Source organism: Thalassophryne amazonica, chromosome 17 (assembly GCF_902500255.1).
Source record: "Thalassophryne amazonica chromosome 17, fThaAma1.1, whole genome shotgun sequence".
NCBI classification, from domain to species: Eukaryota; Metazoa; Chordata; class Actinopteri; order Batrachoidiformes; family Batrachoididae; genus Thalassophryne; species Thalassophryne amazonica.
The window spans coordinates 39,096,656-39,114,525 of NC_047119.1; the positions used below are offsets into that span (position 1 = coordinate 39,096,656).

Sequence of the window (17,870 nt, forward strand, 5' to 3'; positions counted from 1 at the left end):
GGTGGTAGAAATCGACCAGAAGGGCCGGGTCCAGGATGAAGCTCCTTTTCACCCAGGAGCGTTCCTCGGGTCCGTAACCCTCCCAGTCCACCAAGTACTGAAAGCCCCGACCCATCCGACGGACGTCCAGGAGCCGACGTACGGTCCATGCCGGCTCCCCGTCGATGATCCGGGCAGGAGGTGGGACGGGTCCGGGGGAGCAGAGCGGTGAGGTGTGGTATGACTTGAGTTTGGAAACATGAAAAACCGGATGGATCCGCAGTGAAGCCGGGGAGAGTTAGCTTCACTGCGGCCGGACTGAGGATCTTGGCGATGCGGGGAACGGCCCGATTGAAGCGGTCCTTGAGTTTGTGGGAGGTCACCTGGAGCGGGATATCTTTGGGGATAGCCACACATTCCTGCCCTGGTTGGTATGTAGGGGCCGGGAACGCCGGCGGTCTGCATGGGCCTTGGCCCTCGTCCGGGGCCTGCAACAGGGCAGAGCGGGCGGCCCGCCACACCCGGCCGGCACCTCCGCAGGTGGGCCTGGACCGAGGGTACCCCGGACCTCTCCCTCCACAAGTGGGAACAACGGGGGCTGGTAGCCCAGACACGCTTCAAAGGGGGAGAGGCCGGTGGCAGAGGATACTTGGCTGTTGTGAACGTACTCGATCCAGGCCAGATGGTTACTCCAGGCCGCCGGGTGAGCGGAGGTGACACAACGAAGAGCCTGTTCAAGTTCCTGGTTCGCCCGCTCTGCCTGGCCGTTCGTCTGTGGGTGGTACCCGGACGAGAGACGCACGGTGGCCCCCAGTTCCTTACAAAAACTCCTCCAGACCTGCGAGGAAACTGGGGACCACGTCCGAGACGATGTCCGACGGTATCCCATGCAGGACGCACGGACGTGGTGAACCAGGAGGTCTGCCGTCTCCTGGGCCGTTGGAGCTTCGGGAGGGCCCGAAGTGGGCCGCCTTGGAGAAACGGTTCCACTATCGTTAGTATGGCGGTGTTTGCCCTGGGACGGCGGGAGGCCCGTGACGAAGTCCAGACCGATGTGGGACCAGGGGCGATGAGGCACAGGCAGGGGTTGGAGGAGACCCCTGGTCTTGCGATGGTCCCGCCTTGCCCCTGGCACAGGTGGTGCAGGCCTGGACGTAGTCCCGGACGTCGGCTTCCAGTGACGCCCACCAGAAGCGCTGCTGGACTACTGCCACGGTCCTACGCACTCCAGGATGACAGGAGAGCTTGGATCCGTGGCAGAAGTCCAAAACGGCAGCCCTAGCCTCTGGTGGGACGTAGAGTCTGTTCTTCGGACCGTTTCCCGGGTCCGGGTTCTTAGTCTGGGCCTCCCGGACGATCTCCTCCACGTCCCAGGTGAGGGTAGCCACGACAGTGGACTCGGGAAGGATGGTGTCGATGGGGTCCGACAACCCGACCTTGGCTTCCTCTTCGTGCACCCGGGACAATGCATCAGATCGTTGATTTTTGGTCCCGGGGCGGTAGGTGATCCGGAAGTCAAAGCGTGCGAAGAACAGGGACCAGCGGGCTTGCCTGGGGTTCAGCCGCTTGGCGGTCCGGATGTACTCCAGGTTCCGGTGGTCCGTAAAAACCGTGAAAGGCCCCGTAGCCCCCTCCAACAGGTGTCTCCACTCTTCTAGAGCCTCCTTCACCGCGAGGAGTTCTGGATTGCCCACGTCATAGTTCTGTTCAGCGGGGGTCAACCTGCGGGAAAAGTAGGCACAAGGATGGAGAACCTTATCGGACTCCCGCTCTGGGACAGCACGGCTCCTATTCCTGAGTCTGAGGCGTCCACCTCTACTACAAACTGGCGAGTAGGATCAGGCTGCACCAGAACTGGAGCAGATGAAAACCGGCGTTTCAACTCCCTAAACGCGGCCTCGCACCGGTCCGACCAGGTGAAGGGGACTTTGGTGGAGGTCAGGGCGGTCAGGGGGCTAACGACCTGACTGTAACCCTTAATGAACCTCCTGTAGAAGTTTGCGAAGCCGAGGAACTGTTGCAGCTTCCTACGGCTCGTTGGTTGGGGCCAATCCCTCACCGCCGCAACCTTGGCCGGATCCGGGGCGACGGAGTTGGAGGAGATGATAAACCCCAAGAAGGACAGAGAAGTGCGGTGAAACTCACACTTCTCGCCCTTCACAAACAGCCGGTTTTCTAACAACCGCTGTAGGACCTGACGTACATGCCGGACATGGGTCTCAGGATCCGGGGAAAAGATGAGTATATCATCCAGATACACGAAGACAAACCGGTGCAGGAAGTCCCGCAGGACGTCATTAACCAAGGCTTGGAACGTCGCGGGGGCGTTAGTGAGACCGAACGGCATGACCAGGTACTCAAAATGACCCAACGGGGTGTTAAATGCGTCTTCCATTCATCTCCCTTCCGGATCCGAACTAGATGGTACGCATTCCTAAGATCGAGTTTGGTGAATATTTTGGCTCCATGCAGGGGTGTGAACACCGAATCCAAGAGGGCAATGGGTATCGATTGCGAACCGTGATCTCGTTCAATCCCCTGTAATCGATGCATGGACGAAGTCCGCCGTCTTTCTTGCCCACAAAAAAGAAACCAGCACCCATCGGGGAGGTGGAGTTCCGGATCAACCCGGCGGCCAAGGAGTCCCGGATGTAGGTTTCCATTGATTCGCGTTCCGGACGTGAGAGATTGTACAGCCTACTGGACGGGAACTCACTGCCCGGAACCAAATCGATGGCACAATCGTACGGTCGGTGTGGTGGAAGGGCGAGCGCCAGATCTTTGCTGAAGACGTCAGCCAGATCATGGTACTCCCCTGGCACCGCCGTCAGATTGGGAGGGGTTTTAACCTCCTCCTTAGCCGTCATTCCGGGGGGAACCGAGGATCCTAAACACTCCCGGTGGCAGGTTTCGCTCCACTGCACCACGACCCCAGACGGCCAATCGATCCGGGGATTGTGTTTCACCATCCAAGGAAAACCCAAAATCACTCGGGAGGTAGAAGATGTCACGTAAAACACTATCTCCTCCCGGTGATTCCCAGACACAACCAAGGTCACAGGCTGGGTCCGGTGTGTGATTAGCGGGAGTAGAGTGCCATCTAGTGCCCGTACCTTCAAGGGCGAAGGCAGAGCCACTAGGGGGAGCCCCACTTCCTTTGCCCATCTGCTATCCAACAGATTCCCTTCGGACCCCGTGTCCACCAGTGCTGGGGCATGAAGGGTTAAATCCCCACTCAGGATTACCACTGGGATTCGTGCTGATTTGCGGGAACTTCCCGTGCACATGTTATGGCCCACCCTTAGCCCAGTGTCTAAGGACGGGCGTTGGTGTTTGACCGTTTGGGGCAGTCTTTTAACAAGTGCTCACATGAGCCACAGTAAAAACATTCCCCGCGGGCCAGTCTCCTTTGTTTAATATCTGATCTCACTTTAGCCCTGCTCGTGTCCATAGCTTCGTCAGCAGGGGGAGCTGTTGCCACACGGAGCCCACCGGCAATGGAGCGTGAGGACGACGTCACCCCGTCAGACCCGGAAGAGAGAGGGACGGCTTGTGCCCGGCCATGCCCCCCGGCCTGCTCCCGACGGTGTTCATTCAAACGGTTGTCTAAGCGTATAACCAGAGTGACAAGCCCGTCGAAAGTCTGCGGTTCGTCCTTAGCCAGTAAATGCTCCTTCAGTACTGGAGACAGTCCGCTTATGAAGGCGGCGCGGAGCGCGACGTCATTCCAACCCGACCTCGCAGCCGCGATGCGGAAGTCGACAGCGTAATCGGCCGCGCTCCGACGCCCCTGTCTCAGTGACAGCAGCACGGTCGAGGCGGTCTCGCCTCTGTTGGGATGATCAAACACCTGTTTGAATTCCCGTATAAACCCAGCGTATGACGTCAGAAGCCATGACTGCTGTTCCCAGAGCGCTGTAGCCCAAGCGCGTGCCTCACCTCGAAGCAGATTAATTACATAAGCCACCCGGGTGGCGTCTGCCGCGTACATGACTGGACGCTGTGCAAAAACGAGCGAACACTGCATCAAGAAGTCTGCGCACGTCTCCACACAGCCTCCGTACGGTTCAGGAGGACTTATGTAAGCTTCAGGGGACGGTGGGGGGGGGTAGTTGAACGGCCAGTGGAACATCTACATTAGGCCCCGGGCCAGCAGGAGGAGACACTGCAGCGACGCTTGACTCGCGTGCTTCCACTCTGGCGGTGAGAGCCTCCATCCTCTGATTGAGGCTTGCATTTGCTCAGTTACCAGCTGTAACTGAGCAGTGAAAGCGGTAAGGATTTGCTGCAGATCACTTACCACGCCTCCTGCTGACGCCTGCGCTCCCTGTTCTCCCATTGGCTGTTCAAGCTGTGGTTGACGCCCCTCGGGATCCATGACGAATGGCCGAGAAATCCTGTTGGGAAGGTGTCGTAACACGGACCCACAACAGGGGGCGCTAATGAACGGACAATGGATAAGGGAAGGAGTAACAATTTAATGTTGCACAAGAACACAACGTAAAATAAACAAAGGTACTGCCAATCACACACAAGAGGATTGCGGGCAGGCTCGAAGATAGGAGACCTCAGATGAACGAAGAACCGGGACCCACACCGCTTCTACCACCAACGGCCTGAAGAACACCGAAGCCGCCAAGCCCCGAGTCCCCAGGTGGTCTCTGTCCTCCGTTGTCGGCCCTGGTACTGCTGGCAGAAAAAACAGAAGGTAGTGAGTGTGAATCCTCACACCCAGCAACCTTGATTACTGATTCTTGTGGAGGGAGAGCCTCCACCTCCAATCATACACACGTGCAGCTCCGAAAATCCAGTCAAGGAATACCACCAGGAAAAAACAGCTGCAAAACAGATCAGATTATTATTCGACGTATAAGTCAGCAGAGAGATTACCTTGTATCGTAAGAGATTTCTCGGCGAGGAGGTGGAGTCGCCGCCCGGCTTTTATGGTGATGGTGATGATGAGATGATGAGTGACAGCTGGTGTTGAGGATGATTGACGGCTGTCACTCCCAGTGGTTCTGGCGCCCTCTTGTGCTTGAAGCCCGCACTCCAAGCAGGGCGCCATCCGGTGGTGGTGAGCCAGCAGTACCTCCTCTTCGGCGGCCCACACAACATTGGACTGGGAAGCAGTCCAGGGGAAGTTGATTTTTAACCCACCTCACTCTGTGGAATCCTGTGATAAGTACCACCAAGGGGCCTCAGAGAGTCTAAAGTACTTTCTTCTCTCTTTATTATGAACTAGAGCGCTTAGTGAAATTCTATTGTACCTGCATTAAATGTCCATCAGGTGGTGGAATTCCTCCATTTCAGGCTGCTGAGGTGCACGATGAATCTGTTGTTTATAGTAGTACATGATGTGTTTATTGGTGCATCCTGAGAGTGAAGACTTCCCAGGTCCATTGGAATCATGTGTTTTGGACAGCAGAAATCCCTCTGACACATTCTGTGATTTTGGGCTGTATAAATAAAAATTTACAGAATTAAGGTCACGCTGGATAATCACAGTGATCTGCTCCACTTGCATGCTAATGAAGTGTGAAATGGTCTTGTACTTTATTAGAAACTCTGCAACATTTGCTTTCAATTGGTATGTTTTGTGTCTGGATAAAGCTTTGGATGATGCCGAGGCATATGTAGATTTTGAAAATGACACAAAACAAACCAGTGCACTGAAATTCAGACCAGTCTCAGTGGGAGCCGGGGTGTCCCTAATCCCCCTGCAGAATGTGAATGCAAAGAAGCTCTCTGTCTGACAGGTGTTTGTGCTCTGCATTCTGCTGCCTGAGCCCGTCGACTCAGAGGTTTCACTCCAGAGGCCTTTGATGTGCTGATGCACACATATGCACAAGAAGACTGCGCTCTCTGCCCCCACCTTGGCCATTATCGCCGTGCAGCCTGAAAGGGTAAACTTGGAATCTAGCATGCAGAAACGTTCATAGACAGACTTTAGGGCCTGGGAACTGGAGCCCCTTCAAAGGCCGTTCTCCATTTGTAGGCTGCTTTCACCAGCTCAGGATGAACAGAGGGAGGAGACAGTTGCAGGCAGTGAGAGAAAAGAGAGATACGGGAGCACGAGGGAGACATGGTGACAGGCCGTGATGAAAATAGAACAGATAGATAAGAAGGGATTTGTGAAGGTTGGAATAGAGGGGAAATACACACAAGAGGAGATATGGTGAGGCAGAAAGACATGAAGAAGTTCAATGGCAGCAGCAGCAATGTCGAGAATGAAATGAAATTTGTCCAGATTTTATTGAGGGTGGTTGTTCACAAAGTGTGTGTCACAGCCCACCAGGGGGCCATGAAGGTACTGTAGGTGGACCATGAGAGGTCCATAAAACATCTTTGATTTACAATTTTGTAATAAAGTTTCAAATGATATAAAATATTTAAAAATGTAATCAGAATAGGGCTCTCTATTGTGGCTCAAAATTCGATATGATACGTATTGTTGGACCTATGCAATATGTTTCACAATATTGATACATTTATGTGCTTAATACTGCTTATATAAATATTTAATTGAATGCATACATAAATTGTAGTGTGGTGTTGGTGTGTACTCCAGCTATTTATTACTTCATTCATACTGCCTATTTTGTGTTCTATTAGTATTTTCTTTGCACACTTTCACCTTTTCTTTGGCTTTACCCTATCCCAAATGAACCTAACAACCTACATGTCTGTTTGATAACATTACTAACCAAAAGACCCTTTATGATTTTCGTATTTCTGATTTCTCTTACCCTAACCAACAAGATTTTAAAGATATAACCACAAACAGACGCAGTTATGCCCTATCTTAAATATTGCTTTGAACATGCTAACCACTAAGTCACCATGCTGCCCAAGTCAACAGATTTCTTTTAAATATGGCTCATCATTAACACGTAGTGCAGAATTGTAGTAAAACTAGGATACAGAGGAATATTGATTAAATTGTTGTTAGTTGTTAAACGTTTATTTATTTATTTAATTATTATTATTATTATTATTATTATTATTATTATAAGCAAAAAAAAGTCTTCACAAATGGACCTTGTAAGTGTGTGTGTGTGTGTGGGGGGGGGGGGGGGGGGGTCCACCCCCGCCCCAGCCGGCTGTGTGCCTGCACAGTCTGTGTGAGCAGGAAGAAAGCCTGTGATGACAAGAAAAACTTGTGTATTTGTGTGGAAAGTGTGACCTGATTGTCAGGTAAGAAGGATTTATCACATGTGCCATCCTCAAACACAGACTGTGTGCATATCTGAAAGAAAGCAATGAGAAATGTGTTTTAAAAACTCATCACGGGTGCGCTGCTGCTGCCGCTGTGTCGGCATTATACAATGAAACACAAGGCAACACGCACTGTTGATGATCTGTTTTCTCAACTTAAAGTGCTCGGTGCTGTCAGAAACAGACAAAAATAAAAAAATGAATATGGACAAACTGGTCACAACACGGAGCATTTATATCAATGTTTTGATAGTATCATCATGGATCCCTAAACCAGAAGTGAAACAAATCCATGGGCTTTAAATTACTTCTTTTTTTTTTAATTTGTGTCACTAAGTTTCAATATGGCAATACTTCATCTTAGTCTCAGGAGTAGGTCATAATTAAGATTAAAGATTTGAATGGGCTCCCCAAAGATTTTCAAAGTGGTCCTCACCATTCTTAGGTGTGGGAGTGGCTGACGGAGAGTTTTACTCCAACAGGATCTGTGATGGGGAATGTTTATAAGCTGTGTCTTCCTGTTTCCATTTTATGTCTTCTTTTTTTTTTGTGGCACTTTCAATCACAATTTAAGGTCGATCACTTCCTTGGCTTCATAAGACAAACACAACAGTTCTATTAGCCCTTGAATGGATTAAAATGCTGAATCATTTTTAGAAAATGTAAATTTTGAGCCTGTTGCTGATGATGTGAATCCTTTATTCGAATACTAAATAATAAAATTGTAATGGTGAGCAAGAATTTTTATGACTTAAATTGTAAAACTGTGATGATGAAGTTATTTTTGAGAGTCATGGGAACAGGGGTTGTTGAGTTTTGTGAAATGTCTTTGCCCGTTTTATTGGCTCCAGCGATGTTTGCTCTGAGTGGGTAATAAAAAGGCAGTTGAAGATGACAAAAAGTCTTTCAGGGTTCCACACTCCTTTTTCAATCACAGAGATGGATCCAGAGAAAATGTGTTTGTGTGCTCTTGTCCTTTAGGCATTTTGTGAACCCGAGAATGCCTTTGTCGAAGTACTTCTAAGGAAGGTTGAATGTTGGTTTTAGTGTTCAGGTTCTCCTTATGTTTAACACAATATTATGGTTTTGTTGTTGGTGAGTAGATGTGGGAATGAATGCAACAAAATCAGTCGCATCACTGAGGACCATGGAGACCGTGAACACACTTATTCATTACACAAGGGGCAAACCGACAGCATTCACATTTTTCTTCCAATAGTCACACTCTGATCCAGATCAACAACAAAAACTACACTATGCAGCTTCTGTTTATTCCAACAATCATGATGCACTCTTGAGTTTGCTGTAAAAACAGAAAACGTGCCTGCTGTTGAAGGTCTTGTCAATGCCTGCTTTTCAGTACTTTAAATTGAAGGCCAGTGACATTTACATGAACATCGTTGTACCTCATTAACACCCCACCCCAATCATCGCTAGTGTTAGATAAATGGCTAAAGTTCACCATCACGTGCTGTTCAAAGAGCCATGATTTCTGAAACCATCATCAATTTTAATGTCACGGGAAAAGCTAAAGCCACTTCATCCCGTTGTTATCTGTTTAATCTCATTAACTCGCTAAATGTCATCAAAATAGAATGTCACGTAGTACAGTTCCGGACAGAATGATTGGTAGTCCTGATTTTTATGTACAAAATTGAATAAATTAATAAATGTCAATTAACCATTTTTGTACAATCATAATATTTCATTAGTTTTGAACTAACAGTAAACACACCTTAATATGTGACAAATGTACATGTGATTTTTTATGACTTTGATACAAGAAAACTGATTAAATCTAAACTCAAGGCTCCTCTTTCACTTTCTTAAAACTGTAACTAAGATTTCACATTTTAAGAAAAATCCCTATTTGTTCCACTCTGACCTTCAAGTTATACAAAACAAGTTGTGCAACAGACAAAATCTGCACTATGCACAGTTTTTCCAATCACAGCCACAGAACATCTTCAGAGATGTCAGGGGTGTCTTGGTGGCTTCTTCTTTATTGGTCACTCTGTTTTTGAGAGCTGCCTACTCTGGACAGATTTACTACACAATATTGTGCTTATTTCTTCATGGTTGATGTGAATGAAGTCTAAGACTGCCTTTAAAAATGAGGATTTAGTGGGTTTTTATTTTACTATATGAACACATTTTGAATTTGTGTTGTTCAAAAACTTTGGACATTTTATGAAATATAACTATACAAAATTGTTAATTGTTAATTTGTATTTATGTCTAAACATCTTACAAAGGAGCCAAACCTCACTCACCTTGGAGTTTAGATAGAAATTTGTAGTAAATGATAAAAATTTCTTGGAACTTTTTGTTTTTGTTTTTTTGTTGTTGTTGTTGTTGTTGTTTTAAAAAGAATAATTTAAACAATTCTTAGACAGTTTAACTTGCATTGTGACATTTATAACAATTTCTGGTTTGCTAGTGGCACTTATATTTCTACATCCAATATGCTTGTGAAATATTTGTTGCAAAAATGAGTTCGGCACATCTACAATTTTGGTTTATTTTTGTTTTATTCCAATTAACAGTAGTGGTAGTAGCTTTTTATTTATTTTTTAATTTGTCAATCAACAGGAACCTTAATTCGAAATGTCCAAACTTTCCTGGTCCAACAAAAATCAAATGTGGGATTTTGCCATTTTATCTACCACTATAACCAACAGATTTTCCTGTCCCACAGTGCTTGAAATGGAACAGTATCTCCACCTGGTGGGCATATAATGCAAGTACAATAGAATTTACATAGAATAGCCCTGGTATGAAAAAAAACTAAAGACAAACCAAAAACAAAAGACCTTTCATACATGTACCAACACAAGACCATTTGCTAATGAAGGAGACTGACTAATTTTACTTTTAAGTGTGAAAAGTTGCTAGCTAGCCATGCTAGCGAGCTGTCTAGTAAAGCCTACAAGAAGTACTAGAGAATTAAAATCATACATTATTAAAATAAATGACATCAATTATACGATAAGAGATGTTCATACTGTGGAAAACAGAACAAACAACAAAACATCAGCTTGTCAGCAAGCTGCTGGTTAGCCTCTGTGTGTTTACTGTCACAGTATTGTTACGGTTTAAATTGTTGACACTCTGCGGGAAGGTGTGAAAAACTGATCCAGAGCTTGAGTTACAAACCGCTGAATGTTTAGCGTAATGTGTGAAAGAATTAGATTGAGCTTCTGTGGGAGTCAACATGCGCTCGGAGGCTATCGGCACATCATTTGGCTCTCTAACTTTTTATCTGCTCCCTCTCAGTCCGTAGTTGAGAATAAAACACAACACTTAGTGGATCTCCTCCTCATGTTTGCCTCCGCTGCTGGTTAAAAAGGAAAACAATAAAGAAAATACTCTCACAGTTTTGTGTTTTAAGAGAAAAGAGGGAAAAAAAACTGAATTAATGATCTCTTGCAGAAGAATGATAAATGATTTATAAAATATACAAACACAAAACAGATAGATAGCATCAAGGATTACAATTTATACTTCAGAATGATTTGTTTATAATGTGACAACATTCACCATATATTACTTTTTGCATAATTAGTGGGAACTGTGATGTAATTATGTGATATGTATCGAGCTGTGATAGGTGTATCATGATATGTGGAGCTGCTGCATCGATACACCATGAAAAAAAACATCTATGAAACACTGAGGGTTTGAGGAGCAAACACTTGTGATAACTACTGGAGAATTATCTGGGTGTCTTGGTGGCTTCCCTCACTAGTCTTCTTTTTTTTTTTTTTTTGCTCTCACTCAGTTTCTTGAGAAACACCTCATCCAGGCAGATTTATCATGTAGTACCACATTGTATGTATTTCTTAAAGCTTGATGAATATTAAGTCCAAAGACATATTCATTGACTTGGAAATACTCCCGTATCCATAGCCTAATTTCTCTCAAGAAAACTGACTGTGAAAGCGATAATTTGATTGTGTTTTATTTAAGGGTGTGTGTGTTTATTTTATTTATGTCATGTTGTAGAGGTTAGTTTTCATCGTGTGTTTAAATGGCGTCATTTTAGAAATTTTAATATAAAGAAGCCTGAATTATGTTGTTTACACTTGATGTCTACAAAATGCAGAAGTGTAACAGCTCAAGGGTTCGCAAACTTTCAAGCACTACTTTAAGTCATAAACACAGGCAAAAGGGTCACTTTGCGCAGAGTGCATTGCAGAGATGTTTTCTTCTTCTTTGTCTTTTTCTGGCTCACTCTTGGCCATTTGGTATTTCATTGACTCAGTTCAATAAGCATCTAGGTGTAAAAGTACAGGAAAAGTAGGGGGTTTGTCAGAAACACTAAAGTGTTGCAGGGCATTTATTGTCATTTCAATAAAAGCCCCACAAGAACTACCTGTGTTCTTTGCTTGATGTCACAGCAGCAGAAAACTGACAGAACTGCATTTCTTCCATTTTAATTACAGTGTGCAGGATATGTCGGTTGTATTTGTCAGCCAGTAACCCCGTGCACTTTAAATATTTTAATGCAACCTGTTCAGTGGGGCGGTTTACTGATCCACAAGCGCCAGCTTTGTACTGCGTGATGAAAATTCTCTGTCCTGATAAATGCCAAACACAATCTTTCATAAGCCTGTAATATACAGTGAGGCAGGGTGTGTGTAGGTGTGTGTGTGTGCGCTCGCATGCATGTTTGAGTTTATGCTCCAGCTGAAATGTTGAATTCTCTCCCGCTGCATGTGCTTGGATTTAATCGTGTAAGCAGCACCAGGCTGTAGTAACGAGCTAATTCTCAAATTTTCTGCACATCAATTGCACTGATTGGTTCAGTTGTGTGTGATTCATCGCTTGACCAAGTGTCAAATCATCAAAGAACAAACCGCACACAAGCAAACCTCTGCGCCCAGCAGAGTGAGCAATAGTACTGATGTGCACTGACAGACATTTTTTTCTTTAATAGAAGATAAAATAAATGTGCACAAACACAACAAATGTTTGTGATTGTGTTTTAAAAGGAGAAGTTTGCAAAATTCAGGTTTCAAGTGTTGAATCTAAGGGCCCCTTCACACATAACATGAAAAATGCAGAAACCGGAAGAAAATCCGCAAACCAAAAACAAACCGCAAAACATTCCACCTGCTGTCGGGAGGGACGTGCACGAACACAGTGCGAACACGTGGAAGTCGCACACACAGCAGCGGAACAAAAAAATAATAAAACACCACAATTTATAATACTTAATTCCTGTTATAACAAGCGGATTTAGCCTCCACCTAGATGTACACCAGGAAGTAATGAAATGATGTGGATTAATGTTCTCTTTTTCATGTTTTACATGAATTACTTGATGCACTCTTCTCGTGAAGAGCCAGCCAGCTCCCATCTCATGAAGAGCCGGCTCTCAGGTTGTGCACACATCAGCCGGCATGGCATGTCCAGTACACAGTGATCCGCTGGTGACCGTGTTGCAAATGTGATATGTGTTTTAATTATTACAATGTGGGGAAATCCTGCAGTGACACGTGCCTCGCGGGGGCATCCCCTGGGGTGATTTCCTGCATGGCACAATTTTCAAAAGCGTTGCAGTGCCCTGAGGCAGCGGTCAGCTAAAGCAATATGTTTTAATTTATCCCCACGTGTGGACAGCATGCCGACGTCCGTGCCTCACAGTACAGTTATGTAAGGTCTTATCCTACAAGCCAGTACAGGTGTTCCCCAGCTATGACTTGCAAGCACAGATATCTGAACAGCTGCACGTTGCAGGTGCACACAGCCACCTCTGTCAGCGGACCGCGACAGCTCACAGAAAGAAAAATCACTCTCTGTACCTTCATTCTGTGATTTTTATTCTTTGTATGTATTACTATGTGTCTGTCCTGCATCTGTCTAATGTCTGTGTTTGTAATTTAACACGTGCCATGCACTGAACCGTCATTTCCAGCTGTCAGGGAGTCGCTGGCCGGCAATCAGCTGACAGGCACTTTGCCATGCTGTGTGCGCTCATGCGTGGCTGGCCGTTCTCCGTGTGATTATGTCTGTACATCCATATCAGCATTTCATGCAAGTGTGCTTCCCCCGCACGCCACATGTGTTGTGTGGGGGAGGGGAGGACAAAAGACGTGCACGCTACGTGTTGCGGTGGGGGGGGGCACAACAGACACGCACACCACATGTTGGGGGAGTGGGGGTGTGACACACGTGCATACTTGCGATACATTTGCAGGCCATGTGTTGAGGGGAGAGCTGACACTCTGGTATGCCACATGTGTGTTGCTTGGCTACGCCACAATCGTGGGGCACTTTGACAATTTTCACAGACAGCTCGAATGTGGTCAGCTGCTGTCTACTCTTGTACAAGTAGTGCGACTAGTCCCGCCTTTCTAAGTGTCCAGCGAGTGGTGTTAGATGTTTGTGTGTGACACCTGGAATTTGACACCTGGCGAGAGAGAGGTTGAATGAGCACTCAAAGGGAACTTGCTGTCTTTCAGTCACTGATGTGCGCGAATGGTTGTGGCGACAGGTGTACGAGGCGTTTGAGGCTGCTCCGATTTTTCAGGAATCGCATGCAGTTCCTCTTTCGTGTGCTAGTTGGCTTCAGTTGTGTTGTGTGTGAAGGAGACCTAAGGGATGTTAACTTAGTTTGTGTGTGTTGTGTTCATCCACACGTATGTGTTTGCTTGTTTGTTTGCAGGATTATGCAAAAGCTAATTAAATCAATTTAATAACATTTGATGAAGGGGTGGGACATGGCCAAGAAAGGACCCAATATATTTTAGTGTAGATCCAAAACAAATGATGGCTCCAGAAAATTTTTTACCACTTTTATTGCACTTTAGGCCCATCAGGATTCAAAATCCAGTGTTCTGGAACAAAGATATTCCAAGATCTACTGTTTGATCTGTAATCAGGAATGAAAGATCAGTGGTCAGTAGCAAAGGTTTTTGATTACACTATGTAACAATTTTTGTTCCTGGCTTTTAAGTGTTATATTTCAACTGCTTATGTCTAAAGTCTATGGAAAAATGACTACATTCAGCACAAACTTTGATTTTATTTTTTTTAACGTTCTAGAAAGTTCTAAAAGTTTCTTGAAATTTCTAGATAATTCTGGAAACTTCTAGAAAATTCTGGACAGTTCTAGCGGTTAAAGAATATTCTAGAAGACTACTCAGTAGTAGTGAAGGTGAATCGAGAATATTCTTGAAAACAGACAAATTTCAAAATATCATTGTCCTGATCACAGAAGCAAAGTTTCTGTGGAATAACCGCTATTTTTTATTTATTTAAGGCATAACAGGTTAGGAAAACACACTGTGAACCCAGGAACAAAACAAAAATAAAAATTTGTTACATAGTGGATCTGAAGTTGGGAATCACTATCAAAGGTCATGATTAAGGATCAAAGGCTAGCATTAAGTCCAGTGATAGGGATCAAAGATCAGCAATCATCATCAAAGTTCAATAATTGTGATATAATATTAAAGGTCATGATTAAGATCAAAGTTCTGGATTACAGATCAAAGTTTAGTTATTATAATCAAAGGCCATTGATTAGAGATAAAAGGTCTCCATTCATGATTAAAATTCATAATTAGGATGAAACTTCAGCATTAAGGATCAAAGTTTTGTGATGAGAATAAAAGAGCAGTGAACTGCATCAAGAACAGGATCAAAGTTTAGACATCAGGGTCAAAGTTCAGTAATCAGCATCAAAGTACAGCTATCAAGACAAAAGATTGCAATCAGGATTAAAGGAAGAGATGTGTGCACTACTGAATGTTTTTAAGTTGCACTGATTTTGTACCTGGCAACACAATGCCTTAGTGGTTAGCACTGTTGCCTCATAGCAAGAAGGTCATGGGATCAATTTCCACCTGTGGTCTTTCTGTGTGGAGTCTGTATGTTCTCCCTGTGTTTGTGTGGGTTCCCTCTGGGTGCTCCGGCTTCCTCCCACGTCCAATGACATGCAGGTTAGGTGGACTGGATGCATTAAATTTGTCCGTAGGTGTGAATGTGTCTGTCTGTCTATAAGTGGCCCTGTGACAGACTGGTGTCCTGTCCAGGGTGTACCTCGCCTCACGCCCTATGACTGCTGGGATAGGAGTACTGCCGTAACCCTTAATTGGAATAGAAAATGGATGGAAGATTTTGCATCCTGGCAAAAGGACAGTGTAGGAAAACCAGCATGAAATAAAACACTTTAAAAAGAGATACATTTGTTTGATTGCTCTCCAGAATGCATCAGTGAACATCCTTTTATTTTGATGCATTCACCAGTTTCTTGTTAATCTGTTTGAATTTTAAGTGCAGAGGCTGATTGAATGGCTGCTTTACGCCTGCAGGTTTTAAGTGCGAGTGTGCTGTTGAAATTTTTAATTTGAGGGAAAACATCTGTGCAAGTTTGTCAGCTTGTTCCAAAATGTGATGGAAAAAGACACTGGTGTGAAACCCACAGCTGTTATTAGGAAGATTATAGTGTAACTGTACGATTAGTTAGAAAAATGTTAAACCAGGACCAGTGTTGGCATGAGAACATTAAAGATGAGCAAATCGAATTCCAGACAATTTTACCAATTAACAGATGTTCATAAAACGTGTTTGACAGGTGGTAAAATCTGATTGGATTCATTTCAATAGGTGGATTGAGAGCTTCCAGATTGAGCTCCTCTGTTCTGTGCTTCTGGCTGATCTCCATGTGCTTTGTCCTGTTCTATTCTTCAGGCTCCTCCTATTTCTTCAAGGGTAAGGAGTATTGGCGCGTGCCGGGCAGTGATATGGAGGCAGAGGCGGGATTCCCCCGGCTCATCGCTAAGGACTGGCTGCTGTGCACCGAGATGCAGTCGGATTCTCCTGACGCCCAACCCAAAAGTGGAGAGACAAGAGTCAATGTGCATCGTCACCTGGACCACGCCGAGAACGGTTACGAGGTGTGCTCCTGCACCTCTGACACCGCCTCGCCTTTAGGTGCGCGCCCCTCACTGTTTCCTCTCTGGCTGCTGCCGCCACTCTGGACACTCTCATTGGTTCTCCGCTCTGAACTGCTATGATGCCAAAGCATGGGACAAACTGATTGGTGGAGGACCTGTGGACTGGAAGTTCTTTTTTAACTCAACTTTTATTTATTTCTATCAACATCGGACACAGACTGTTGCGTGTTTTACAAAACTACAGCAAGTATTTTATTAATATTCTCATCAAACCAAACATCATGAACCAGCAGGACTAATGTGTTTCTGATGGACCACAGTCTAGGCTACCAGTCTGAGATATTTAGCGGGTCTGTCGGATTTCTTGCTTAAAATGTTTAACTCAGTCAGGGAATCCTTGCGTCCGTGTTGCTGTGTGTTCTTCATCTTCACCGCTGATGCAGGTGTGTCTCTTTGCAGTGCCTGTTTGCTTTTTTAAAAAATTAAATGCAGGACTGATTCTGTTGGACATTGCTTTGATCCAGAAGACTTTTATGACATCATCAGCCACAGCAGGACTTGGACTCCCTTGCTGTAAGATGTATTTACCTGCACTATGAATATCGGTAACTATTTGAGTTGGAAGCTTCTGCAGTTATCACAAAGTCAAGTGAAATTTGTCTTTTAAGATGTTTTCTAATGTAAAATATTTTTGTAGAAAATTTCAAAAACAAATATAATCACACTGTATTGGCTAAACGTGGTCATGTGACTCTGTTGCAAGGCTGAGTATTGTCTTTTTCTTTCTTTTTTTTAACAAAGGCCAGTGTTAGACATCAGATGAAAGTAATGCGACAGCTTGCAGACTCCAAATAGGACCTGGTCCCTGAAGCATAGTTTTTTGGGGTTTTTTTTTTTTTTTTCGGTTTTTTCCTTGTTGCCCAAAGGAATGCAAACCACATTCGATCAGACCGAACGGCCGCTTTGAAGCACTTAATGAACAGGCGCGGTTGGCACCGGATGAGGTATGTGTTTCTTTAAAAGGTAAATTACGGAAAAAATTATTCACCAGCTCAGAATCAACTTATTCCAAGATCAAAATGAAGCAGGTGATGAACGAAGCCTTTACTCGATTAATACATTGATTGATTGATTGTTTGTCGGGTACAAATCTCACACTTTGGTTTTTCTCCCTTATGTTTGATTTGATCTTAGGGTGTCGGCTCAGTTTCACTTTCTGGTGAAGTTTTTGTCTTTGCTGGAAACCACAAGCAATTTGGAGTTTATCGTCTTGCTCAAGGACACTTGAACGTACAGATGAGCATTTATAGTAAAGTGTTCCAGGATGGAATCATTGACTTCTGCTGAAGGACAACCTGCTGATCTACACGCAGCCATCCTGGAACTCGAATATTTATATTTGCCAAAGAGGTTATGTTTCAGTCTGTCAATAGCATTATGCAAAAATCCCAATTTAGATGAGACTTGGCAGAGGGGGGGACATTAATTTTATTATTATTATTTTTTTTTTTTTTTTTTTTTGAGAGAGAGAGAGAGAGAGAGAGAGAGAGAGACTAACAATTTGACAATACAATACGAAAATCTATTTTTTAATATTCTATTTTAAATGTACAATGAAAAAAAGACACACCTATATGGTGGAAGAGAGGCAGAGAAAGATCAAAAACAAAAGCAATGTGCAAAATCAGCCATCATAAATTCCAAAGAGTAGTTTAAATAAAAACTGAACCAAATCAAAAACACACAAGGAACGCCCCCTGACCCACCCCA

General features: G+C 44.7%; 1 protein-coding gene across 1 annotated transcript in view; it reads left to right on the top strand.

The window, feature by feature from the left end:
• LOC117530101 (matrix metalloproteinase-17-like) overlaps positions 1-16,851 on the top strand; it is a 239,263-nt gene extending 222,412 nt beyond the window's left edge. Inside the window, exon 11 of the mRNA XM_034193041.1 lies at positions 15,895-16,851. Within this exon, the coding sequence (XP_034048932.1) occupies positions 15,895-16,220 (326 nt within the window). The 3' untranslated portion in view covers positions 16,221-16,851. The remainder of the gene's footprint in view (positions 1-15,894) is intronic.
• The last annotated feature ends 1,019 nt before the right edge of the window (positions 16,852-17,870 follow it).